Source organism: Megascapheus bottae, chromosome 3 (genome assembly GCF_031878675.1).
Source record: "Megascapheus bottae isolate mThoBot1 chromosome 3, mThoBot2.hap1, whole genome shotgun sequence".
Lineage (NCBI taxonomy): Eukaryota > Metazoa > Chordata > Mammalia > Rodentia > Geomyidae > Megascapheus > Megascapheus bottae.
This window is the reverse complement of record NC_143511.1, coordinates 86,800,096-86,816,870: the sequence shown is the minus strand read 5'-3', so window position 1 is coordinate 86,816,870 and position 16,775 is coordinate 86,800,096. Positions and strand designations below refer to the sequence as shown.

General features: G+C 51.7%; 1 protein-coding gene across 1 annotated transcript in view; it reads right to left on the bottom strand.

The window, feature by feature from the left end:
* The window catches only part of Prrc2b (proline rich coiled-coil 2B), a 76,933-nt gene that overhangs the window by 47,233 nt on the left and 12,925 nt on the right, over positions 1–16,775 (bottom strand). Inside the window, exons 2-3 of the mRNA XM_090330840.1 lie at positions 825–994; positions 276–453 (exon numbers count right to left, since the gene is read on the bottom strand). Coding sequence (XP_090186966.1) covers positions 276–453; positions 825–939 — 293 coding nt within the window. The 5' untranslated portion in view covers positions 940–994. The remainder of the gene's footprint in view (positions 1–275; positions 454–824; positions 995–16,775) is intronic.

Genomic DNA, 16,775 nt, shown 5'->3' with positions numbered 1-16,775 from the left:
TACCTTGGAGCAAGGAGGCACAGCCCACCTGGAAGGGGTGCCCTGCCCACCTGCAGCTCAGCCCCAGTCTCTGCATGCTGTCTGCGCACTCCTGAGAGTGAAGGCCTTCCCTAGTGAAGAGAGCTGGGGACAAGGCTGCCGCACAAACACTGCCTTAGCCGTCCCTACAGGCACACAGCAAGGAGCCCACTAAGACCACGAGTCACCTGTCCCCCAACGCCCCCTTGCGGTCCGGCCCCTACCTGCCACTTCTGTCCCCACACACCACTGCTCACCTCTTTGGGTCTTGCTGGTCCTGCTTGTTGGCCCATCCCGTTCCGTCCTTGGGTACTATTACGATGTTGGGGTCGTTTCCTTTGTTTTCAGACTTCAGGCTTGGCAGGTTCGCAGGTGGTGGCATGCGCCGGGCTGTGGCAACCTTCCCAAGGCTTTGTAAGCCATGTCTAGGAATAACTTCAGGGGACAGAGCACATACCACACGGCAAAGTTGCAGAAGGAAAGAGGCTGAGGCTGATTCATTCCACCGCTCAAGAAAAGCAAACAAAGCCAATGTCTGGCTGTCTGGCAGTCTGGTCAGCAACTTGCCAGTTCTTCATCTGAGACTCAGAGACAGAGGGAGCCCAGCAGGCTAGAGAGGCCACCATTCTACTGAGGGAATGGCAGTGAGGTGTAAGGCTCGAAAAGTCCACCCCACAGGGACCACTCAGCTCCTGACCCAGCCCTGGCCTCACCCCTGGGGACTGAATCCAAACTCTCAGTCTACACCCAAATGAAGGCTCTACAGGAACTTTCCCAGGCTGGGGGGGGGGGGGGCAGAGCCTCACCTGAGGACCGGACCGGGTCTACTGATCTTCCTCTGTACTTGTCAAACAGGCTGAGAGTCGAGTACTTGCTTTTCCCATCCTTGCCCTTGGTTAATTGCCCCAAACGATCGGACATTGCGATGAAATGTCATCTAGTAAGAAAATTTTTCTCAGCACCGCTCCCGATCTGCCTTTGGAATGGAAAAAGCGAAGTCAGTCACCAGAAGCAGAAATGCCGAGGCCTGTCTCCAGGAAGGTGTGCTTCCCCCACCGCACCCCCAGGCAGTCCAGTGCCAGGGTGGAGCAAGCTGCCCTGATGTAAACGTTAACCCTCAGTCCCTCCATGATCCAAGGCCAGCGCTGTGGGATGGAGAGCTGAACAGTCCTGCCTCCCAGCCACTTAGCATCATCCACTTAGCAACACAACCAAAGAAACGGGGAGGGGGGGGGTCCACCACAGCCAGGCTGCCACCAAGCAAAGAAATATCTCAGGAAAGCCACCGAAGCCCATCACTCACTCACTCAGTCACTCAGGAACAACCAGACAACCACAACCTGGACATGAAAAGCCAACCCCCAGACGAAAAGCACTTGGGTGATGGAACGGAAGAAAAGCAGGGCTCTGTGGTGTGCCATGACAAGGAGCAAACACAGCCCCCCACTATGGAAGACAAGGACACTGCCTCCCTGCCACATCCCAGCTCCCAGTCTGCAGCACCTTCCTTATGCAGGAGTGCTTGCTCACTAGGACACTGAGTGTCCGCCGAGGGCCTGTAAGTGCCATACAACCCCGGCACTCAGATGAGAACGTCACACCTTCTTCCCCCCTTGGCTAATGTGAAGGGACTGTGGCTGTCTACCTCTGGAATTGGGGCGGGAGAAGGCGTGTGTTCTGGCTTTGTACAGCATTCAGGACCAAACTCGGGGCCTCCATGTGCACCATACCCCCAACCTGCCATGGAAACATCAAGCCTGTGCCAAAGACAAGGAATGATGGGGACCAGAAACGCCTTCTAGCCAAGAGAGGTCCAGAGAAGTGTCTGGTCTGCAGAGCAGTGGGCAGGCCAGGAAGGACCGGTGAAGGGATCTCTAAGATAAAGAGTCTCATTATGATAATAAAAGCATAGGTAACAAACCCGGGGCCAAAAACTCATGAGCTGGAGCTGTCATCATCACACATCTCTGCAGGCTCGCCCAGGCATCAAGTCTGCTGGCACTACAAGCCCCCCAGCCCCTCCCCACACTCAACACCCAAGTGGCTCAGCTGTAGTTACGGGGAGAAAAAGGCCAAGGACTAGGAGTAAAGAGACGACATGTTGCTCAGACTCAAGGCTAAGACAGTGGATGGGCAGTGAAGAGCCACACCAAGGCATGGGGACAGAGCCAAGCTGCTTAAAATGACCAGCGCATCCCAGGCTCTCCAATTCCTTGCAAGGAGATAGGCAGAGAAACACAGAGCCAAACCACAATGAGAGGCCCTCTCGTCCCAGTAAGGGTGACTATTAACAAGAAAGAACAAGGAATAAGTACTGGAAGGCGTGCAGAAAGAGGAGCTCCCACGCTCAGCTGGTGGAGGACGAGCTGTCCCGTCATTACAGAACGGCATGCAAGTTCTCATCAACACCAGGAACGCAGCCTTTTCCCGGGACCACAGCGTGGCCCGGAGTTGGTGAATTATGGATTACATTTGTCATCCCGGCTACTCAGGAGGCTGAGCTCTGAGGATCACAGTTCAAAGCCAGCCCAGCAGGAAAGCCCCTGACACTTGTAACTCCAATAAACCGCCAAAAAGCCAGAAGTAGAGCCGTGGTTCAAGTTGTACAGCACTAGCCTTGAGCAAAGAAGCCGAGGGACAGTGCTCAGGCTCTTAGCTCAAGCCCCAAGAGCAGTGCATGCATATACATTCATACGCACACGCACACGCACACACGCATGCAGACTTCAGGAATAGCCAGGCATAGCACATACAAATAATCTCAGCTGAATCCAGCTACTCAAGAGGTAGAGTTAAAAAGACTGAGATTTGATGCCAACCCAAGCAAAAAACTAGTGGCATATCCAAAGAAAATGAAACAAAACAAAAAAGAAAACTGGGCATGCCTGTAATCTAATAATGCCTACCTGAAAAGCAAGCTAAAGGCAAAAGGAGTGAAGAGTATGGTCCAGGTAGTAGAGCACTTACCCAGAATGAGCACTCAGAGGAAGTAGAGAACTTACACACGCCTGACAAGGAGGACGTACCAATGCAATTATTACAGACTGTTATACACTGCATGTGCACCAAAATGTCACAATGGACTCGTGACTGCATGAAATTCCTTTGTCAAAAATTAAAATTCCAGCCGGGCGCGGTAGCACGTGCCTATAATCCTAGCTACTTAGGAGGCTGAGACATGAGAATCCTGGTTCAAAGCCAGCCTGGGCACAAAAGTCCATGTGACTCCTAGTTCCAATTAATCACCAGAAGATGGGAAGTAGTGCTGTGGCTCAAGAGGTAGAAAGGTGGCCTTAAACTGAAGCGCTCAGGGACCGTACCCAGGCCCACAGTTTAAGCCCCACAATTGACTCCCTCCTTCTCCCCCGACCAAAAAAATCCACCCCAAAAATCTAAGACCTAGGCTGAGCCTCTTGGGTCAAGTCAACGTAGTAAAGAGCAGACCCTAAAGCAGAGGTCCCCAAGAGGTGGCCCCTACAGAGCCAGTGCTGCAGCAGGTATGCATGCATCCCTCACACTGGACACAGCTGACCATGTGACAGACCCTGCACAACCTCACGAGCTTTCAACCTAGAGCCAGGGGCCCAGGAATGGCCTTTCTGTGCAGCCCTCACACCAAGAATGAGATGTCCCACTTCCTGTACACATGTTCTGTGTGACAGCGCCCACCCAGCCCCCCAGCCCCACTCCACAAGCAGGACCAGCATGCAGACCCTGGGTCTAGGGGAAGGCATCGAGGCCAGGGTTTACTCAGACACTGCAGGCACCGATTCACTCCGCTCCACGGCCCACACAGACAGTTTGGGATTGGGATTTCACTTTGGGGGGTGGGGGTGGGGGCTGGAGAAGAGTTAAACAAACACACGAATGTCCTCGTTCCCACGATCCACCACCTTCAAATGGCAAGAGGGATTCTGTTGATTCTGTTGATGTGAAGCTTCAGGATCTGGGGATGTGGAGATTATCTCAGATTACCTGAGGGAGCACCGCGGAATCACAGGGTTCTCAGAAGAGGGGGCAGAGGGGCAGAAGGAGGCAGAAGGGGTGGCCAGCGGCACAAAGCAGCCCTCACAACACCTTGGTTCAAGCTTCACGAGACTCACTGCAGCTTTTTGATCTAGAACTGCTGGTGTGAGCTGTTAGGCCTATGACCATTTTGCACAAGGGCAACAGGAAGCGAATGCACTCACCTCTAGCAGCACTACAGGCCCAGTACAGGCTGGAGCCAGGCCAGCAGAGAAGCTGCACACAACCCCACCTATGTCCTGAGAGGGGCCCACCCTGGCTACTGGCTCTCACTCTGGTACAGTGACAAATGCTGAACAGCGCTTCATCTGTGTCCCCCCCGCCCTGCCCCAGACCACTGAACAAAACGTCTTTGAGGAACCACCAGTGGTGCTCTGTCCCCGCACCTCCTTCCAAGCCAGATGGTGTGCAGGCTAAGATTTTTTTGCACTATTAACTTCAATCCAAATAAGTTACTTACTTAATTAAAACCCAACAAAAGGCAGGGTGAGGCAGGCATACACTTACAATCCCAGCATTCAGAAGGCTGAGGCGGGAGGGCTGGGGAGGTGGGCCACTCTGGGCTATACACGATGTTCCAGGCCAGCCTCAGCGATATGACAAGGCTCTGCCTAAAGAATAATTGGTTGGGGGCCGGGAGTTTGGCCTAGTGGTAGAGTGCCTGCCTAGCATGCACGAAGACCTGGGTTCGATTCCTCGGTAGCACATACATAGAAAAAAGCCGGAAGTGGTGCTGAGGCTCAAGTGGTAGAGCTCTAGCCTTGAGAAAGTCCATGGACAGTGCTCAGGCCCTGAGCTCAAGCCCAGGACTGGGAAAAAAAAAAAAAAAAAAAGAAGAAGAATTGGTTGGGATTGGTTTTTTTTTTTTTTTGGAGGGGGGGGTGTCAGTCTTGGGGCTTGAATTCTGGGCCTAGGAGATGTCCCTGGGCTCTTTAGCTCCAGGCTAATGCTCTACCACTTGAGCTACAGTGCCACTTCTGATTTTCTTGTGGTTAGATAAATGGGGCTGGCTTTGACCTGAGATCCTCAGATCTTAGCTTCCTGAGTTCTGAGGATTACAGGTACAAGCTGCAGGCACCAGGCAAAGAACAAAATTTGAAAAAAAAATAATAACAGGGGGCTGGGAAAGGTGGCTTAGTGGTAGAGTGCTTGCCCAGCATGCATGAAGCCCTGAGGTTCAATTCCTCAATACCACAGAAACAAAAACACAGAGCTAGAAGTGGCACTGTGGCTCAACTGGTAGACCAAAAAGAAGTTCAAGGATAGTACTCAAGCCCTGAGTTCAAGTCCCAGGACACAGACAGACACACAGACACACAGACACACAGACACACACACACACACACACACACACACGAAGAAATTGTTACTTCCCAGCCATTCTGAGGTAAGTCTAGACAATTACCCTGATTTCTTAAATCAAATGTCTTATCATTCATTCTGATACAACCAGAAACTATTTATTTCTCCAAAAGGAAATGTATTAGTCCTGATTTCTGCCACTTCTGAACCAGCAGAGGTCAGGGTGGCGAGTCCTTGGGTAGCCCCCCCACACACACACATATACACTATCTCAAAGTCATTCGTCCCTATCCCCCAACCCTAGCAGCCCAGGAAAGGAAGGACGCTCCTGTGTGAACACAGGCCCTACTCCTGGGGATTTACAGCAGTCTGGGAGTGCTGGGGGCTCCAGCCAGCTGGGGGGGGGAATATTGACGGTGACCACAGAGCCCAAACGACAGCCCCTAAGTACACAGGGGACTCCATGTCCTGCACCTGCCCAGCACACAACAGGCCTCCACAGACCACCACGTCTGTCATCTTAAACAAGGAAGGGGCCTGGCTGGTCAACCTCCCAGGGACCAGAGCCAAGCACAGACAGCAGTGGCGCTGACCAATAGCTTGCCAAAATGCAGATAATTTACTGTCCAGCTGACTACCTCCAACCACACACATCTAAGTAAACCTGGATGCTAGCAAGCAGACTGAGTCCCCGCTGCTATGGAAACCAGAGCCCTAGGGGAGGGCCTAGCCCCTGTCCCTTCCAACCATGCACAGGTACCAGGTACAGACCTCACAAGCAGGGGTCCCTCCAGACCCAGGGCCCAGCCCACAAGGCCCACACACAAGTACTGTGAAGCCTATCCCTAAGGAAACTATGGACACCTGTTTAGGACATTCAAAAGTTATCTCCTCCAGTCAAACTCCACTGGACACAACTCCAAAACAAAAACAATCACTCTGACTTCCCCTGCTGCCTGTCTGTCTGGAGCTGTGCCATGCCTGGGGCCAGGCCCAAGTCCACACCCATCTGCTCCTCTGCCTGCCAGCTGCTTTGCCCAGTCCAGGCCAGGAGCACTAGCTTCCAGAAAGAGCTGGGTTTCTACCAGTAACCCCACACACATACTGTACTGTACCCCAAGCTTGACTGGTCTGGCCCTGGACCCAGGCAGGAAGAGAGCCTCGCCAACACCAAACGGAATCAGGAAACCAACAGAGGCTTTCTGGGCAGGTCAGGGCCCGCTCATGGAGCCTGACTCACCAGAGTCCATGGGACAGGACTGGCCTAGACAATCCAGGTGCAGGCTCACAGCCACCACTTTCCCGCTGCCTCTGTCCCTTCTGTAAGTGACAGAGCAACTTTTAAACTCAAAACAAAATCTAATCACAAAAAAACTGGAAGAAGGTGAGGAGAGGGTCTAGTTTTCTCACCCCCACTACCTGCCCTACCACAGGGCACTGCCACAGGCCAGGAGCAGTAAAGGCTCTGGACTGAGAGGAAACAGTGTAGTGAGGGAGGCAGGAGCCGGCTCTGCGCAGCGAGGGAATGAATTCAGAAATGAATCCAGGCCTGCATACTCTGGCACTAAAGCCAGCCAAAGACAGTGGAAGAGCAGGCTTGGCTGAACAAAAGCCACCAGAAAGGCTTGCCAACCAAGGCAGGCCACCCAAGCCCCACCTCCCCAGACAGCACAGGCCAGGCAGGTTCCAGAAGGCGGACAGCGGGCAGCGTACTCCACGGGGAAGGAAAGGCCTTGCAAGCGGTTTCATCTAAAGCCGTTTCCGGGAACTGGATTCATTTCACCAGCCAGTGTCAGATGACTGACCAGACAATCCGGGTTGGCCTGTCATCCCCAGGCCCCATGAGGGCTTCACTTTTCGTGCTAATCACATCGGAGTGGTCCAGCAGTGCCCAACTCTCTCGCTCAGTCACCTTATCTCAAGACACTTCCCTGGGCCTGCTGGACAGAGGAGAGAACTGAAGGGTCAGAGGAAAGCATCCTGCCCAAGGTCACCCCACTCTAAGTGCTAAACAGGGCCAGCAGGGCAGCAGATAAGCCCTCATAGCAAGGCCAGGCCTGCACTTCAGGAGATGGGTGGCGAGGGAGTAGACCAGACTGGGCACAGCAGGGGCGGGGCTGCCTGGCAGTGACCCCACACCCTGCCTCCCACGGCCCCCTTTCACCACAACCGTCCATCTTCCTACAGGTCACCTAGCTCTAGCACGGGGTGCCAAAACCATCTGCTACCACCTTCCAACCCCCAAGCTCAGGATGCACACACTGTGTGCCCTGGGCTGAGCTCCACAGGAAACTCAGCCAGCCGGTAGGGTACACGCCATGGCTGTGAGCACACGCAAAAGCCCCACGTGGGCTGGCCCAGGACCTCCAGGTCATCGCCAGGCAAACAGCAAAGCCCAACACCTGGAAAACAATGAGAGGCCTGTAAAGATGTGGTCATCGGGTAAGTTTTGGGTACACAAAATCTTCACAGAGTAGAGGGCACGAGATTAATTAGTAAGTACATCTGTCCTCCATCATACGGACTTCTGCTAAAAGCCCTCTGCTTAGGGCACTTTCAATACTCAATCCTCACAGACCCTGAGCTCATGGCACTGGGCACAGAAGATGAGCAGGAAGAGGATGTAAACTGCTCAGCCATGCCCAACATGAAAGCAATTACAAATGACACTCAGGTCAGAGCTGTGCTCCTAGAAAACCCCACTGAGACAAACAGAAAGCAAGGGAACTCGTGAGTCCCCTCACCTCTGGACTACAGGCAGAAGCAGACAGGGAAGAGAAGCCTGGCAGATGAGGCCAACGAGGTGAGGCATCCAGAGATGCTACAGGATGGGCAGGATGGGAGCCCAGCTGTGCTTGGTGGGGAAATGTTCAGGCCTCCCTCACCAGTGACTAACATGGCAGTGAGGAGAGGCAGGGCCTGGCTCTGAAGCCTCACAGTTCTCTAGGAGTCAGGGCTGACCCATCCAGACAAGGACCTAAACCTAAGCTGTTGCATCCTCGGGCAGGGAAGTCACATAGCCACGCAGAACTCTGCTTGTTCTGGAAGCTGGACGGTACTGGGTATGGAATAAGGATCTGCTAACCCAGTGCACTGGTGCCCAGCCCTGTCTAGCTCTAAAAAAAAAAAAAAAATGGGGTGTGTGGAGAGATGGGAGTGTGGCCTAGTGGTAGAGTGCTTGCCTAGCATGCATGAAGACCAGGGTTCAATTCCTCGGCACCACATACATAGAAAAAAGCCGGAAGTGGTGCTGTGGCTCAAATGGTATAGCTGCAGCCTTGAAAAAGCCCAAGGACAGTGCTCAGGCCCTGAGTTAAAGCCCCAGGACTGAGTCTTTGTGGCTCACATCTGTAATCCTAGCTACTCAGGAGGCTGACATCTGAGGATTGTAGTTCAAAAACCAGCTTGGGCAGGAAAGTCTGTGAGATTCTTATCTCCAATTAATCACCAGAAAACTGGAAGTGGTGCTGTGACTTAAAAGAGTAGAGTGCTAACTAGCCTTAAGCAAAAGAAACAACAACCTGGGTCCCCAGCTTAAGGCCCACAACTGTCCAAAAAACAAGTCAGAAGTGGAGCTGTGGCTCAAGTGGTAGTTTCAGACTTGAACAAAAAGAGCTCAAGACTGGCACGCTTGAGCAGTGCACACCCTTGGAGAGTTCAGAGGTCCAGCAGCTGCCCCAGCACTGGCTCCAGCCCTGGGCCACCTGCTCCTCCCCACCCTTCCCAGCCCTACCCAGCCCCACTGTGGGCCTCACATTTTCAGCTCCACAGCCGCCTGTGCAGCCAGCCAAGCCTCTGAATGCCACCATGGCAGCCCTGCCTCCCTCAGGGCCCCTGATGCTGAGCCTGGCAGCACCTGCTTTTCCCTCACCCTGCGCCAGGCACAAGCCCTGCACCGGCGTATTCCCAAAGAAGGGCACTGATTCAGAACCAGGAGGACCAAGAAAGGGATGTTCAGACTCCCGATGGTCTCCCTAATCCCCCCGAGGCAGAAGCACCCCACAATTCAAGAAGTTCTGGGAGACCAGCGCTCCACCGAAGACTATACTTTAAACAACGCCAGCTCCAAGGCTCCCTCCTGGGGTGGGATGACAGGCGTGGCTGCCGCGCACATACCACAGACAGACGCGGAAGTGCACAGCCCAGTCCTGCTTGCTTTTTCACATTCTTGCTTTTGCATGTTTTGGTAACAAAAAGAATACATACGTGTGATACAGAAAACCTACAAAGCTTAAAGAAACACAACGCCTTTAAAGCAGCTCCAGGTACCACGAGATCTTGCTCCTGCGCAGCATTTGACTCTGGGGGCCTCACCAAGGTGTCTTAGTGGCTTCACCCATTCTCTTCTGTTTCTAGTTTTTGTTTTTGCCAGTCCTGGGGTTTGAACGCAGGGCCTGGGAACGGTCCCTAAGCTTCATTTTTTTTTTTTTTTTTTTTGTTCCAGGCTAGCATTCTACCACTTGATCCACAGAACCACTTCTGACCTTTTTTATGTAGGTGGTACTGAGGGGTCGAACCCAAGTCTTCATACATGCTAGGTAAGAACTCTACCAGTAAGCCACATTCCAAGCCCACCAGTTCCAATTTTTTCTAATGACCATAAAGCATGAAATAGCCATAGAAAGCTTAGAGAGAGGGCAGAGAGGCCAGGCATACACTCAGGGGGCACATCCAAGCAGCTGCAGCTGTCCCAGGGCCCAGCTGCAACTTTGTTTACACCCAGAGGCCTCTCCATAGGATGACATCACCTGCAGCAGGCTGGAATCTGGCACACAGCCAACAACAGGGCTCAGGCTAGCCGACTTCTCCCTCTGGCAAAAAAACAACTTTCCTGTCCACATTCTCAGGTCCGTGTCCTCACAGAGGTCTCACAGGGTCTCACTGGGTCCCCTCACACAGAAGGGCATACCAGGGGACGGGGGGAGAAAAAGGTGACAAAAACATGAGAAGGGTTATCAATGTTCGAGAAGTAACGTGCCCACTACCTGATGAGTGTAACTGCAGCCCCTCTACATTACCCCAACGATAAAATACGATTAAAGAAGAAGTGCATACAAGGTCAGTCCTAGCTCCCACCATCCACAAGCACCGTCCTGGAGAAGCCTCTAGGGCACAGGCGCGGCAGAGGACAAACCTTGCTGCAGACACCAGTTTCTCTACACCAGATCCAAACAGAGAAAATGGCAGGCCAGAGGCCACCGTGGTGAAGTGAGAGGTGACAGTGCCCCTGCATCAGGGCCCGCGCACGGAGGCTCAAGAGCCATGACGGACACCACACCTGCATCAGGGCCCGCGCACGGAGGCTCAAGAGCCATGACGGACACCACACCTGCAGCTGGCTCCCTTGTCCAGAGGCAGGGAGGGAAGGACAGAGACGCTTCCTGCCCAGACTTGCCAGGGAGTGTGGCAGTGACCTAGAGCCCATGAGGCCTTTCCTCTGGGCCTCCCCTTTCTTCTTCGGGCCCCAGAAGCCACTAAATCACACTGTATGTGTCCTCGCCTAGCAGGCCAACAGGTGGGAAGTGGCAAAAAGGAGAATGTAAGGAAAACACTCCAATGCCCAAGTGTAGGCAATGGCTATTTGTGCATGAAGGTGAGCACGAATGAACACACACACACACACGCTAATGCCATCCACTCAGAACAGAGGTTGAGGGGAGGGGAGGTTCTGCTTAAACATGGCAGGACTGCAGGCACAGAGCGCACCTTTCCAAAACCTTCTGAAGAATACAAAGGAAGAACTTCAGAATACAGACGGCCCCTCAGAAGGTGAAGAGCAGGAGCCGCCCCGGGGGGGTGGCGAGGATGCTCGGGTCCTGCAGAGCCACAGCCTCTGGCTCAGGGCATGAGCTGCCAGGTGCCTCATGGGAACCCCCACAACAGTACAAAAAGAGATGTCTGGAGAAAATCAAAGGCCCCAGGGCTAGGGCAAGAGTGAAGGAAAAGCAGACACAGAGCTAGGCATGCTGGCCTCTGCTCAGCCAAGGACACAAAGTGCCCTTAGCGCCCTGAGCCATGCTCTCTTGTAGTCACTTTGTAGCCACCTTGGAATCCAGCAGAAGCTGGCTGCCTGCAGAGCTCTAATTCCAAACCACTAAGCAGCCAGCTGCCCTGTGACTGCCAGGGAAACACACCTGAGACAGAAGGCTGGCACATACCTCTGCCCATAGGAAGCTAAAGCAAGTGTGCAGAAGATGGCTGAGGACGGGCTGAAGGGCCGGCCCCTCCCACATGGCAGCCCACAGCACTTGGTGCACAGGGGCCAGTGGCTGGACTTACGGTACAACTCCTGGGCCAAGGATCCACAACGTTAGAAAGGACTAGAAGGTAAAGGCTCGGACCCCAGGGTGGCATCACTGGGAGGAGGTGGGACCTAGCAGGAGGTCTTTGCTCACTAGAGGTGGCCCCCTCCCTTTTTTTCTTTTTGGCTAGTCCTGTGACTTGAACTCAGGCCTGAGCTCTGTTCTTGGACTTTCTCAAGGCTAGAGCTCTACCACTTGAGCCACAGCACCACTTTCAGTTTTTTCTACGTATGTGGTACTAAGGAATCGAAGCCCAGTCTTCCTGCATGCTAGGCAAGCACTCTACCACTAGGCCACACTCCTGGCCCCTAGTTGTACCTCTTTTTCCACTTGCTCCGTGGCTGGTAATGAGGTGTGCACAGGCAATGTCATGGACAAGTATAAAGGCAATAAACAGAGCCAGCCAACTTCTCAAACTCCAAGCCTCAACTAACCAAGTCAAGACAAAATGATAAAACTCCCCCCTCGAGATCATCACAGGGTTTTCTCATTTGGGTTAGCACTTCCTGGGTCCTTTTTCTTTCGCCGACACAGTAAACATTATTTTCCAGATTTTCTTCTACAAAGTTTACCTTATAATCTGGCTAAAAATGAGTTTTGATAAAATTTGTGGTGGAAGATTCCTTTTTGCCCCTATGGAGAATCCAATTCCCCAGGCACCTGCGTGGAAGACTCTCTTTCCCACGTAGTTAGTACCTGTCTAAAGGAAATGCTGAATCTGCCTGAAGGCAGGCCTGGTCCACTCACCAGCACTTGTCCTCAGCCCACACCACACTGCCCACGCTCTGTGACTACAGCACAGCCTGACACCTGCTGGGAGATGTCTTTGGGCAGTTGTCTTTTAATTCTTCACTCTTCACAGAATTATTCCAGATCCTTTGCGTTTTCAAATAACTTTCTAAATCATTGTATCAGTTTCCAAAGAGAATACCAATCAGAACGGCAAAGCCTTCTGGGATGTGGCTGGAGTTTCAGGGCTCCAGGTCAAGCTGGGGAGAAGTGGCATCTTCATGGTGCCAAGGGCTGGCACACATGTGCAGGACAGCACATCACTGCAAGCAGGCAGGCCCTCCAAGAATACCACCACCAGAACACTGCCACAGGCCTGCCTGCCACCTGCTAGCCCAGCGGGAGCTCAACATGTGCCTGTGTCACAAGGCCTGAGTAAGAACATTAATGGCATCTGATCATACAAAATAATATTTATTGAAATCAACTCCAGAAAATGAAAACAAGAGGGTTTTTTTTTCTTTTTTGCTGTTTTTATTTTATTTTTGTTCTTTTAAATGGGTTTGGGAGTATAAGAGGAAGCAAAAAATGCAGAGACAAAAGAGCAACAAACACAGCAATGGTACTATTTTGACTGAACTTTTTTATTTTTGCCCATCTTGGGGCATGAACTCAGGGCCTGAGCACTGTCTTTGGGCTTTCTCAAGGCTAGGGTTCTAGTATTTGAGTGGCCTTTTCTATATAACTGGTACCAAGGACTTGAACCTGGGTCTTCATGCATGCTAGGCAAGCACTCTACCACTAGGCCAAACTCCCGGCCCCAATGGTACTATTTTGAAAATAAACCATACAACTTGTGGGTAGGGATGGGAGAGAAAAACTAGGAGACAGTAAAGGAAGGAATGACATTGTCCAAAAAGAAAATGTACTCTTTATCTGACTTGTGTTTAAAAAAAAAAAAAAAAAAGCCGGGCGCAGTGGCTTAGTCCTGTAAGCCTAGCTACTCAGGAGGCTGAGATCTAAGGATCCTGGTTCAAAACCACCCCTGGCACTAAAGAATTGAGACACTTACCTCCAATTAACCCCTGGAAAAATGGGTGAACTGGGCACTGAGGCTGGTGGGGCGGTAGCCTTAAGCTGAAGAACTCAGGGACAGTGCCCAGGCCCAGAGTTAAAGCCCTATGACCCCAAAACAAACTAACAAAAACAGGTAGGGATTTGATCTACTGGTAGGAGTGCTTGCCTAGCTTGCTCGAAGCTAGGTTGGTTCAAAATCAACCTAGATAGGAAAGTCTCAGAGACTTATCTCCAATTAACCACAAAAACCTGAAATGGCGATGTGGCTCATTAAGTGGTAGAGTAGAGCACTAGCTTTGAGCAAAAGAGCTCAGGAACAGCACCCAGGCCTGAAATCATATACATATATATACATAATATATATGTATGTATCCAAAAAAAAGCCCAATTAAACACAAAACTACATCAACCAGGCACCATGGTTCACACCTGAAATCCTAGCTCAGGAGGCTGAGATCTGAGGATCAATATTTGAAGTCAGCCCAGCCAGCAAGCAAGCAGGAAAATTCCTGAAATTCCTACCGCCAATTAACAGCCCAAGGTCAGAAAATGGAGCCATGGCTCAAATGGTAGAGCACTAGCCTGAGCACAGAAACTGAGACAGTACCCAGGCCCTGAGCTCAAGCCCCGGTTCTGGCACCAAAAGAACAACAACAACAAAAAAAAAAAAAACCACACTACACGGATGAAACACTAAAGAAACTGGACACAAGAGTATGAGTAGAGCAAAAAAGGGAATTTTAGACATTCGGGGAGACAAGCCATAAGGCGATGTATACGACTCAAGGAAAATCCCAAATTCTGAAAAGCAAAACTCTCTGACCACAGTACTTAAAAATAAGACACTGAAAGTACAACCAAAATAGCTCTAGTAGTCTGAAAATATAAAGCTCCATAAGTGAACTTTTTGTGGGGAGTAACAGGAAATGCTAGTGATGGGCCCCAGAGCTCCACACCCTGGCAAGCGTGTTACCAATAAGCTCTGCTCCCCACCTCCAAGAAACTTTTGAATCAAAGAAGAAATTCAAACTGCCTGGCGTGGCGGCCTAGGAAGGAAAGCATGAAGCAACTGAATGAATAATTTAAGTACTCGGAGCCAGGTACCACAGCACACACCTGCACTCCTGTCATTCAGGAACCTGAGGAGAAGGAGCCACTCAAAAGCAGCCTGAACTACACAGGAAGCCACTTACCTGAAAACAAAAAATAACGCTGTAGGGCGGGAGCATAGGCTAGTGGTAGAAGGCTCACTCTGCTTACAAGAAGCCCAGGGTTCAATTCCTCAATACCACACACTCAGAAAAAAACGAAAGTGGTGCTATGGCTCAAGCGCTAGAACTCTTGCCTTTAGCAAAAAGCATTCAAGGACAGTGCCCAGGTCCAGAGTTCAAGCCCCACGACCGACGGACAAAAAAATTAAAAAGATTGTCTGAATAGAGATCTAAAAAAGAGAAGCCACTGATAGAAAAGCATTCGTATTCCAATGGCTCACTAAAGGTAAATCACTGGACCAAAGTCACCATCACCAAGTCAAAAGCAAGAACCCTGTCAGGTAGCTAGGCACTGGTGGGTCACACCTGTAATCCTAGCTACCCAGGAGGCAGAGATCTGAGGATCACAGTTTGAAGTCAGCCTATGCAGGAAAGGTCTGGGGGCCTCTTATCTCCAATAATCCACCAAAAAAAAAAAAGGCAGAAACACAGCTGTGGATCAAGTGGTAGAACACTAACCTTGAGTAGACGGGCTCAGGGACAGCACCAAGGCCCAGAATTCAAGTCCCAGAACAGCAACAAAAAATAAAGGCAAAAAACCTGAAACTAGAGGCTAACGGTAGAGTGCTGGCCTAGCACGCACAAAGCCCTGGGTTCAATTCCCTGTACCATAAACACACAAAAAGCTGTAAGTAGCACTGTGGTTCAAGTGGCAGAGCACTAGCCTTGAGCAAAAAGTGTCCAAGGACAGTGTTCAGGCCCTGAGTTCAAGCCCCAGGACTGGCAAACAAACGGCACTCAGGCAAGCCCCTCTGAAGCCTGTAGGCACGGGCACCATGAATGCTCAGACCCTGCCAGCGCCTCCTGGACCTGGGGTGAACTGGGGACTGAGGCTGGAGCTGGCACTTCATCTCCACTGACTCAGCGCCCACGGCCCCCAGCGCAGCTGTGGGCACTGCCACCAGCCTGCCGCCCAGAGGCCCTGCAGCCAGTCCAGCAAGGAGATGGAGACACCACTAGACACAGACCACACTGCTCTTCTCCAACTCCAGAACTTCACATGATCTGGCAAACAAGAGGAATTGTCCTCCACCTCCAAATAACAGAATTAGCAAGGGAGAGGCTCTGCCAGGGCTTGAAACCAAGGCCTCCCCGCAAAATCTGATTTAGCAGAGAACACGGCAGCATTGGATTATTTATTCCTAACCAGATCACGGGCAGCTCCGAGGGCCACTGACACCTGATCCAAGACACAACCAACTGGCTTACTTCACACAAACCACTCAGGCCAGCCAGCACTGAAGGCTCTAGGGCATGCACAGAAGGGCAGGGTGAAGCAACCAAGGCACAGATCTCTAGTAGCCAGGATGCCCCTCCCCTCGCCTGCCCCGCCCACACGTGCATGCCACACCCTGCAGTGTGTTTAAATGAAGCAGCTATCTCTAACCCCAAATCATCTCCTTTGTATCCAATGTTACTACTGACACATTCAGAAAAAAAATTAAAATACATAGTCAAGCCAATCCAACTCTGGCCAGCCTTCTCCCAGATTCCCAGGTCCTTTTTCCTCCTTGATTTCACTGCAACTCCTTTTAGAGTTTAATCTGAGGTGTCTACGCACCTGACTTTTTTTTTGCCAGTCCTGAGGCATGAACTCAGGGCCTGGGAACTGTCGTTGGGCACTTTTTGCTCAAGGCTAGGCTGGTGCTCTGCCACTTGAGCCACAGCACCACTTCTGCCTTCTTTGTTATGAGCTACTGAGGAATCAAACCCAGGGCTTTATGTATGTTAGGCAAGCACTCTACCACTAGGCCACACTCTTGGTTCAACTTCATTCTTTTTTTTTTCTTTTTTGGTGGGTCATGGGGCTTGAACTCTGGGCCTGGGCACTGTCCTTGAGCTCTTCAGCTCAAGGCTACCACCCCACCCCTTCAGCCTCAGCCCCACTTCCTGTTTCCCAGTGGTTAACTGGAGATGAGTCTCACATTCTTTAGTGCCCAGGCTGGCTCTGAACTGCGATCCTCAGATCTCAGCCTCCTGAGTAGCTAGGATTACAGGCATGAGCCACGGCACCCAGCCTTTTCTACGTTTTGAGGAAGGGCTGGTACTG